The sequence below is a fragment of the Vipera berus genome (assembly GCF_964194415.1).
Source record: "Vipera berus genome assembly, chromosome: 3".
Classification (NCBI taxonomy): Eukaryota; Metazoa; Chordata; class Lepidosauria; order Squamata; family Viperidae; genus Vipera; species Vipera berus.
Window position 1 is genome coordinate 218,346,232 of NC_138204.1, and position 10,831 is coordinate 218,357,062.

Sequence of the window (10,831 nt, forward strand, 5' to 3'; positions counted from 1 at the left end):
CAGTGAATTGTGGGCATCCTAACGAGAACCTACAGGATAGAAGAACACCTCCCCCCCCAGTTTCTTAAAAGAGATGCTGATAAAATAAGTCTTGACGATGGAACATGGGTCCCACGAGGTCATCAGATTAATAAAGTGGCTGACTGTCCAACTGACAATCGACCCTAGAGGTCCCATGGCCAATGGAAACAAAGAGATCTCTACCTGGAGGTGTTCAGGGCATGGCAGGGGGAGAAGCTGCAGCTCATATCAAAGACTCATTTTCCTACTGCTCACTTTGCAGCTTCATGTGGTCCTTTGAGAAGATCCACCGGAGCATCGCTCATATCTTCCAGGGTGAGCTGGTGGCCAGCTTCGACGAGGAATTCCGCATTCTTTTTGCCCAGTCGGACCCGCTGGTTCCTCCGTCCAACGTTTTAGTGAGGACAGAGACTCCGCTGGGGCCCTACAGCATGGCCCCCTTTGGCAACAACATGTCCTTCTTTCCAAAGAAGCCACACCTGCTTTTCCCCCGAGAGGACAACCTTTTCTCGCCTTTCATGGACCGGGTTGACCCGGACAGGTATTTCCTGTCTTCTTTGAGAAGAGACGACATGCTGCGTCACACCTTAGAGGGTTCGGCCATGAGAATGTACTCCAAAAAAATGGAAATGGAGAACTGCCAGGTGGACCCTGTTCGGGGCTACCTCCGTTCCAAGCAGCTGGAGATGGACTCATTTAAAAGACACAGCTTCGCGGAAGGCACCTTTGAGAACTTCCAGTCCACAAAGCAGTTTTCTAAGCAGTTGTTCATGAACAATTTGGATGAGTTTAAAATTCAGTCCAGTCACTTTCAAAAAGACCAGTTTTATCAGTATCAGTTTGAACACCCCCAGGGAGCTAACAGGCCCCAGGGGCTTTTTGAAAGAATTCGAGGAGGCAGACTAGGATACAATGAACCAGAAGACTACGCAGATGGATTTAGGTGTCCAGAACTGGAATCCAATTTCCCACAAGATGGATACCCACTGCGGCTGGATTATGTGCCTTCCAATTCTTCGAAAGAAGTGCGACACGGCTCTGATCACCTGAATCCAGGAGGGAACGGTCTCCTAGGTCTTCCGTCTCTGAGGAGGCAGAACATGGGGCAGAAATTTATGTGCCAGACGTCTCCCACACAGAAGCAGAGCATGGAGCAGAGGCTTTTCCTGCACGACCAGGGTCAAGAGGCAGAGCAAGACAAGAAGGTTCAGGAGAACAGGGCCGGGTTGCGCAACTGGAGAATTTCCTCCTACCTCAGCGGGTATCAATCTGATCCGGGAGAGGAAGGCCTTCCGATGCCGGTCGAGTCGGAGATGCATAACGAGGTACTTTGTCCTCCAGAACCCCTTACCAAGTATCCTGGCGACCTCCTGCCCACTTTCAAACCTCCTCTTCCACTTCCAAATGCCAAAGACGTTTCTGGAACTGAGAGATTGCCAGAAGAAACCTCGGTGGTGAAACAGGATCCCTTCAGGAGCAGAATAAATCCCTTGATCCAGAGGAGTTCGCGACTGAGATCTTCCCTTATTTTTAGTGCTGCCAAATTAGACCAAACAAACCCATCCAATGAGAAAGTCCAAATGGTACAAAAAGAGGAGACCTCCACCGAGACAGTCAAGGGCCCAGAAACCGTAAAAGCCACCACTGTCTCTAAAGTGGCCGAGCTGCTGGAAAAGTACAAGTCGGTGGGCAAAGACTCACAAAGCCCTACCCTCAGTCACACCAAAGCTATGTCTGCCTTTCTCCAGGAAGAATCCCAGAATGCAGAAAAAAAGTGCACTAAGTCGTTGCAGTACAAGATTCTGGAGAGCCGGGTGCTGGAGGACTCCAAAGACTCCTTCAGCCCCTATAAGCTGCACCTGGAGCCGGAGGAGCAATTCAGGGCCTTTGCCCCAGCCACCGACGGGCTCAGCAATGACCCCACGGCCCACGGGAGCAGTAAAACGGACAAGCTCGCTTCTCGCTTCTACCCAATAGACCAATCCAGTCTTCCAGGGAAGGAGAGCCTAATATTCGTGGGAGAAACTCAGAAACTTGCCATACCAGAGAGGAAGGAAAACTTGCCTTTCAAAGGAGGAGACGGGTCTGAAATTGAAGGCCAGAAGCCAGCACAAGCCCCAGTCAGCACCGTCTCATCAAAGAACCAGGGCTCTGACAGCTCTCTCAGTAAGCCCGATGAAGAAATTTGCAAGCAGGAACAGAGTCCAAGAGAGTTTTTTAGGAAAGGATCTCTCAAGCTAAAGCAGTTGCTAAATCCCAAAGCTGAGAAAAAAACAGACGAAGAAACAGGCCCGGAGAGCTGGAAGCCAGATAAATTGAGCGCAGGAGCCCTCAAGCGAATGTCCAGGAGTGATTCTCAGGAGGTTATAGAAGAGGAGAAATCGCCCAAACTGGCCGCACCACTGCCTGGCCCCAAGGTGAACCCAGCGCCTCAGCCTCGACTGCCCTCCACGGCCAATGTCCTCTACAGCAGCAACCTCCGAGATGACACAAAGGTCATTCTGGAGCAAATTTCGGCCAACAGCCAGAAGAACCGGGCAGAGTTGGCCAGGCAGCTCCCAGCGGCCAGCAATCCTGAGCTGTCCCGGTCCGCCACAAGTTTAGACCGCAAAGGGGAAGAGAGGCACACAGGGGTCAGCAGATCAGAAAGCTTTGGGAGCCATAAGCGGGGCCTGCAGAGGGAGCCTTCGGAGGACCGGGATTCTCTTCTGAGGAGGATGGAGAGCATGAGGAAGGAGAAGCGAGTCTACAGCCGCTTTGAGGTCTTCTGCAAGAAGGAGGAACATGGCGAGGAAGAATGTGAGACAGATGCCAAAGACAAGAAGATGGGGAAGTTCATGCCAAAACTCCTGGGGTCCTTCAAAACCAAAAAATGACTTTGAGGCAGCTGCCTGGGACGCCCCTGCCTGGGACGCCCCTGCCTGGGACCAAGGTTCGTGGCAGGTCTTCCCCTGCAGACCTTCCATTTCCAAGCCCATCCTAGCAGCAGGACATCTGGGCTGGGGCTGGGGGAGGGAGGAAAAGGGGGCCACCAAGCAGGATTAAATGTCCATCGTGGGAATTAAGAGGCTAGCATCCCACTAGAGGTTAACTTTTTTGGGAAGGGCTGAAGGTTAGTCCCACGCTTAGGAACTCCCTCCAGGGATGGGAGAAAAACACACCCATGTGAACAAAGAGGGAGCATTTGGCAACACAGCTGCTTTTTGTGCAAATTCCAAGAACCCCATTCTTAGCGCCCAGCTCAGGGCAACCATCCTGGGCCACTGCCTCTCATCTTTTGCCTCTGCAGCAGCCCTTACTTGAGGGCCCACCATTTCACGGGACATTTTCTTTGTGGGGACGGTCCATCTGCAGTAGAGGGAAAGAGGCAGGAAGGAATCCACAAGGGACGGTGAAGTGCACACACAGAAAAGCACAGAGGTCATCTGGTCCAATTAATTAGAACAGTGCTTCCCAAATCTTAGTAAATTATCCCAAAGTGGGATAATGACCCAATCACAACAGGGTAATTTAAATTGACTTAAAAGTGGTTTACTTACATTGGGTAAAAATGACTTTCTGATAGGCGGTTTTGGGTAACGAAAGGAAACGTTTGGGAAGCCCTGCAGGAGAACCTCTTCGCTAGATGACCATCTTGCTGGAAGACCTCCAGTAAAAGAGAATTTCCCTCACGGGCCAGCCTGTCGCACTCACTGACATCCCCCTGAACACCACCCTTGTTCTTTGAGCAGGCCGGTTCTGGTCCCATCCTCCAAGAGCCCTTCAGACATGGGGAGGCCGCCATCGCATCTCCCTGCTGTAGGCTAAGCACGTCCAGCTCTCCCACCATCCCTGCTAGAGCTCTGGCACCCAGGATGGGTCAGAGGCCTCCAGATGGGGCTTGGCTAGGGCAGAGCAGAGTGGGATGTTCACTTCTTGGGATTTGGACTTTCATGCTGCTTTAAATGCACCCAGGGTAGCATTTGCCTGCTTAGCAGCTGCTCACGTATGGTTAATGAGGACACCGAGATCCCTTTCACACGTACTGTCGAGTCATGCTTTCCCCATCCTAGACTAGTGCCTTATACGTTTCCTAGACCAGTGCCTTACGTGTTGAACACTGCCTTACAGTGTTCAAGCTGCTCTAGACCTTTTTGAATCTTCTCCTTTCTGCAAACTTGGTGACTACCCACACGATTCCCTCCTCCAAACCCTCGATAAAAAGAGCTCTGTGCCTCCACCCCGCACCCCATTGGAGGGTTAGGACTGGATGAAACTACTGTAAGACGGACTCACCATTGGCTGAGTGATTGTACCCAAAAAAGCGCTTTCTAATGGATGCTTTTCAGCTTGGAAGGAAGTCTCAAGTGAAGAGTGTCTAGAAACACTTTTCTTGAGATTCTGGTTCACGATGTCTGTAAGATTCCCCTCATCTACTAAGCCAGTAACTCTGTCCAGGGTTATAGTCTGGGATAATTTATTTGTGAGACACCCCAACCCCGTCTGGCTGCTCTTAACTGTTGCATTTCTTTCTCAAGTGCTCACAAATGATCTGTTTGAAGACAGTGCCCAGCAGAGAGGTCAAGTAGTTTCTCAGGTCCTTCTCCTTCCCTTTTTGAAGGTGGGATTTAATAATAGAATAAGAGTTGGAAGGGACATTGGAGGTCTTCTAGTCCAACTCCTTGCCCAAACGGGAGAACCTATAACATTCTGGACAAATGGTTATGCAATCTTTTCTTAAAAACCTCCAGTGATGGAGCCCCCACAACTTCCAAAAACAAGCTATTCCACTGAGTAATTGTTCTCCTTGGCAGGAAATTTCTCCTTAAAATTTGATCTCCTCCAGTCTTCTGCAACCTCACCAGTCCTCTAGAAGTCGTCAGAGATTACAAAGAGGTTTCTGCAATTATCCTCAACACTGAAGAACGTGATCCACGTGGGTCTGGATACTTCATTCAAGACAACCTAATTTCTTTCTTGAACTCATCTTTGGGGTTGGGGCTAGGCAACCAGAACCACTTGAGGGGAGGCCCAAGTGGGTATTTTGTTGATCACTATTACAAGAGTTTTGTCAGACTGTCTTCCCTTGGGAAACCACAGGTGTTTCCCTCTCCCGAAGAGACTCTAAACTCGAATGTCTCCTTACTCCCTGAGAAAGAGGGCTGAACCTCCCCACTCAGCTGACGGCTCCACATTTGTCCTGAGATTCAACTTCCTCACAGCCGTAGCGCCATTTCTATTCTGGGGAAAGCTGCGAAGTAAGATGGTCCCTTTGCACCATCAGCCTTAAGCAATTTCTTCTTACAACAGGTCTACATTCTACTGGGCTTTATTTTTTGACGCATTCATTGTTCCTCTTTCCGTGTTTTGCATGCGTCTCTTTTTCTCTTTGGCAGCTGAAAGAACTCCTGTAACTTTGCTGGCCTCTTCAGATTTTTGTCCCCATTTTTCTTTGGTTGGATTATTTCTGACGGTCCTTACAGAATCCCATTTTTTAGAATTATTCTCATCCTTCTTGGATCATTTGCTCCTTCAGGATTTCAAGTGATTGGATCTCACCTATCTCCCCTTGGAATTTGGATAATTCCTTCCAAAAATTTCTCTTTTCAGGTCCCCTTCCAGAAATTTCAAACTCAAAGGTAACATTGTAACTTGGCCTAATGTTTCACTTACCTTCCCTTTCTCCTGTGGGGTGAGGGCTAGGGCTGGGACAGCAGGCCTCCTTGTTCGTTCTTCTGATGAACGAAGCGTTCGGGAAAACAGGGCAAAGGTTTATTCAACATTTGATTTGGCAGATTCCCCCACTGATACCAGGGCGACTGAAGTCTCCCACTATTACTGACAGTCATAGAATCGGGGGCTTTCCATCACCTTCCCTATGATGCCCTTTTTGCGTACCTGAACCCTGATAACCTGGCTTTTCCTCTTCCTCTTCCTTCTTCTTCTATGGATCCCTGCATTTTGTCACCCTCTTCTGAACGTCTTCTAGCCTGTCAGTATTCTGGATATCCTGGTCTGTAATCACTTGATTTTGTGATATGGTCTCACCAGGGCAGAGTAGAGAGGGCATTTATATGGCTAGCTCTTGATTTTCAGTATCCTGCAATTTCTTCTTGCACCACGATTCTCAGCAAGGGTTGAAGGGGAAGAAAAAAAAACTACCTGCCTTCCAAGCTTTTTCCTACTTTGCTCCCACCAGCTCATCCTCTCAGCGAGAACCGGCCTGGACCAAGCCACCGTCCGCAGTCCAAAGGGCTGCAGCTTAGACAGCGCTTCTCAAGGGAGGTGGATTCAAGAAGGCTGCTTTGCAGGTAGAAGGCGAGAGGTCACTTCCAGCCCATCTCAGTCCTTCTACTGAAGAGATGGAAGGTGACCAGCGATGCCAGAAACCAGGCCACGCAAACAGGCAAACCCCCATCCACAGGATGCAGGCAGCGTACGAAACCATGCCCGCCCCCTCCGGCCTGCGGAAAACCCTCTCTCCACGGAACTGGTCCCTGGAGCCCAAAAGATTGGGGGTCGCGGCCCTAGGATAGAGAGAGCATCTTGAAGCTTGTGCAGGCAGGCGGCACTGCTGAGGGAAGTGTTGCCATGCAGTCCGAGACAAGATGGGAGGACCTGCTTAGACCCGACACGGAGGGAGCTGCAACATCCCTCTCCACCCTCCTTTGAGGGGCATGAGAAGATGGTCCCAGGCTTCCTCCCTGGGACGGGGGGGGGGGGGAGCTGCACGGGCTCATTCCCAGTGACCCCTGGTACAGACAAGAGAGCGCTGCCTGCTTTCTCCTGGGGCTAAGGGCTAGGTAAAATGAACAGAGCCCTGTAAAGAAATGTTCTTTAATATTTTTTTAATTCTGTTGCCTTGCTTGCCCTTGCGAGTCTGGAAGGAATACCAGGTATGGCTGTCACTCGCAATTCATGGGCTTGCTGGCTGTGGCAGAAACAGCAAGGTGGCCAGAATTGAGCCTCATGTGCCCAGTCTTGCCACATGAGTAGGAATATCTGAGAGTCTTCAAAAAGGGGTGGGAAAACTCCTGGACATAGCCAAATTAAACAGTTGTGAATTTGATGTACATAAGTGACATCTCTCATGGTATTAGCAAGACCCACAAAGGGCATTATCCGGCAGTTTAGTTAGGCCATTAAATCCCCTTTGTCCATTCCTTTGTGACTTAGCATCTAATGCAAATCCAGTTTTTTAGTTTATGGTTTAATATGTTGTTATTAACCAGAAGACTGGTTAATTCAGTCTCCAAATGAGGCGTGTCATGTGAACACCATCCTGACCTTCCCAATATCTTAATACCTTCCTTGAGGGGAAGTGACCTAAATTATAGCTGTTTTTTTCTCTCTCTCTCATACACACACACACACACACACACACCTCCTCCCAACTGGTCTGGTACATGGTATACTAATGTTTGTTGCTCCACTTCAATACTAGTTCAAGGAAGGTGCGGCAAATTCACTGAGGATCTCAACCCATTGAGAACTTCAGCCCATCCAGATGCTGTACTACCTCTATGAGCAAAACCACTTGCCCCAGAGCCAGCCACTGAAGGCCAAGTGTTAGATGTTCCTGGAAAAGCTGTTCAGCAGTGGAATCACCTGCCCAGATCTCCTCCCTCCCTGGAGGCTTCCAAATGGGGCTGGTTGGCCACCTCTCCCGAGTTATTTGGAGGGCTTCCTGAGGCATTCCCCCCCCCCTCCCAATGCATTCATTCTGTAGCCCAGTCTTGTGTTGGACTTCCCAAAGCCATCAGTTGACTTTCACGGACAGGATGCCAGACCTTTGGTGCAACCTATTTTCAGGGCTCCTTGGGTAGTCTCAGCACTCTAATGCTGATTATTTGGGATCTTTCAGATAACTTAAGACTAAATTACCACTTTATAAGTACTGAGAAAAAACAAAGGGAGTTACCTGCTCAGGCCATCATTTCAAGTGCCAGTCTTGTTCCTCCTGATTATGTATCACCCTGATAAACACCTGTCCATTACTTTGAAATCTGCTTTCAATTGGGCAGTTCTTAAATCTCTGAAAAAGGGGCTGCAGAATTGTTCCAAGAGTATTTGGGGGAAAAAGCTCATTGGGCTTGAGGCAATGCTGGGGGGGGAGCAAACAGGTTTATCACTTGCCTGGAGGGCTGATAATTCTGCTTAAAGCAGTTATAAATTCTGTGACTGGAATAAACTATGCAAATGTACATACATTTCTGGCAATTGCTTCTTAATTGTCAAGTATACAGTTTTCTTTCGTGTGGGAAGGGTTTCACCTCTGTACGTATCAGACTCCGACTGCAGTTTTAGGTCTGAGAAACCAAAGGGTGCAGTGGGTGGAGCCAGATAACAGTGAAGCGGTTGTGATTTTCTGGGCTTTTGGACAGTGTGGGGTCTATAAAATCCATTAAGTTTATTTTTAAACCTAAAATCGCAGTTGTCTGTTTCATACCTAAAATGCTGCTAAACAAAAAGCCACCACTGCATTTGGATGGGATTCAAGTTGCTACAATTTTGTTCACTGGTTTGCGTGGTTAAGGTTTGAAGGTGAGCACCAGCCAGGGAGGGCTGTGGACATGTACCACTGAACAAGCTCCAGCCTCAAGTAGCTTATGTATGTTCCTGGTCAGCTAAGGAAAGTCTACAAGCGTCGCTACACTGGGCACAGCACACCTTATGGCTAAGGGCCAACAGGACCACAGGACTGGAAGTGGGCTTGGGGGTTCCATGACAGGAGCACCCCAGCTCTAATTTCAAAGCTAGACATGGTACGCTACCTCAGTTTGCTAACAGGCGTTGGGTGGGCTAACTTTAAGCCAGTTTAGAATATGTGCCCCAATGGGCATATTCTAAGTATATGTAATATATACTTAAAATAAGTATACATATTCTAAGTAAATATTACTGATTCCACATTTCAGCACGATATCTCTTTAACACAATTTTCGATTCCAGCACTCAGTGCCCAGAGATACTCGACCATGACCATATTTTCTCTGTGGGGCAGAACCAGGAGGCATCTCCAAGCCTAACCTGGAGCAAGTAGGGAATGTGCCTATTGTCTTTCCCTTCTATGGAAGGCCAGCGTGGGTTAGTCTTGGAGAACGTGAGCACAGGAAGTCAATCACTTAACCTCCCCAGGCCTCATCCGCACATTCACACACATACAGCCTCTACATCTGGGGGCTTGGGGGAATCTAATTTGCCTCTGGAAAGATGGGCCACAAAACCATTCCTGCCCTTGAGGGCAATCAGGCATCAGATCCAGCCACCTCAGAGAAAAAATGCACTCGAGCCTCTGGCACGAAGTCTCAGAGAAGGAGCTGCGTGCTGGGGAAGTGGCCTCTGGCTCACGTTCTCGTTTAAGAACTGTGGTTGCCACCCTTTTCTCTGATCCCCACTCATGCATCATGCCAGCAAGACACAATTTGTCACAAGTTACTTTTCTCTCCTTAGCATTAGTCACTCATGCCAGGAAGAATCGGACTTTTCCCTCTAGATTTCCTAACTCTTCCTCGTCAAGAAGACAAAAATACCCGAGGTTCCTTGGTGTGAGGGGACTTGATGGCCAGTCAAGCTTCTCACATACGTGTAAGAGATCACTAAAATACAAAAATGTTTTACAGTCTGATACTTCTAAGGAATAACCAGTAGCTGGTAGGGATGGTGCACCACCTCCATCCCACTCCCACCAGAGGTCATCCATGAGAGGAACCAATGCTGTTTCTGCCCCATACTCGGGAACGAAACCTGATGGAAAACGGTCCAGATAATCCATTTCCTCCAGGATCCTCTGGAGTTGCAACGTTGCCACCATCCCTAAAAAGAAAGGTGAGTGACTGCATGGAAGTTTTCCAGAACCATGGGGTCCAGCAGTGGCTTCTTGAGGATGGAGCACACCAGTGCCTCTTTAAAAGACAGAGTGGCTTTTTTGTCCCCCACAGCTATAGGATCTGAAGGCATGGTGTTTTAATCTTGGTCCAGGGAAGGCCTGTTCCGCAAAGACCAGGTACTTTAATATTGGCTCCTAGAAGGGGCTCAGGTAAAACTATGTTTTAAGTTGCTTCATAAAATTCATCATCATTGTATTATTATTATTATTCAGATTCAGCAAGGTAATAACTAAGATCAGATAAGAGGTAATGTGATACTTAGCTCTTTGCAAAGATGGCAAAGGGGTCTACAGAGGGAAGTACTTGGGGGTGGGGGGTGTTAATGTAGCAACTTTGAACGTTCGCTAAGTGACCTGACGTAACTTGGGGATTATCTGTAATTGAACCTTGAACATCTTCACGAGGAAGTATAAAAACTTCAATGCACTGTTTGGCGTGTCCCTTTCTCCTTTTCAGTTGGAGTTTACTGAAACTGTCGGCTTGGGGGGTCCACTTTGCTCCTGTGAAGAAATAAAGTGTCTGAATTCCACTTGAGGGGCCTTTGGTGCCCTCTGAGCCAGCTTGTTTTCTTGCAGACATTTCATGACCTTAACTAGGTAACGTCATCAGTGCTAGGAAGGAGTGGGGTTTGCTGTCTCGTTTATATTCCGGTGTCTCGCCCGTCAAGTGTTGTCGTCGTTGGGGTCTTAAGAGATCCTTCGATTGCTGTCGGTTCCTTTGGAAGTTAAGAAACTGCGGTACGGTTTACTTGACGGCTGATTTTTAACCTTGGAGTTAATCTATGCTGATCTGGGTGCTGCTTGCTGGCGGAGAGAGAGGTCCTGGCTTCCTTTTTGGGCTGGTCGACTGTCTCTTCCGCCCAGTCTGCAGATGCCGTCGGCGTCTGCGTGTCCATTGCTGGCTGATTTGGGACTTTGGGCTTGGCCTAGGAGGGCGACATT

General features: G+C 48.7%; 1 protein-coding gene across 1 annotated transcript in view; it reads left to right on the top strand.

Moving 5' to 3' along the window:
* FAM83H (family with sequence similarity 83 member H) overlaps positions 1 to 8,162 on the top strand; it is a 28,341-nt gene extending 20,179 nt beyond the window's left edge. Inside the window, exon 5 of the mRNA XM_081324464.1 lies at positions 284 to 8,162. Coding sequence (XP_081180590.1) covers positions 284 to 2,897 — 2,614 coding nt within the window. The 3' untranslated portion in view covers positions 2,898 to 8,162. The remainder of the gene's footprint in view (positions 1 to 283) is intronic.
* The last annotated feature ends 2,669 nt before the right edge of the window (positions 8,163 to 10,831 follow it).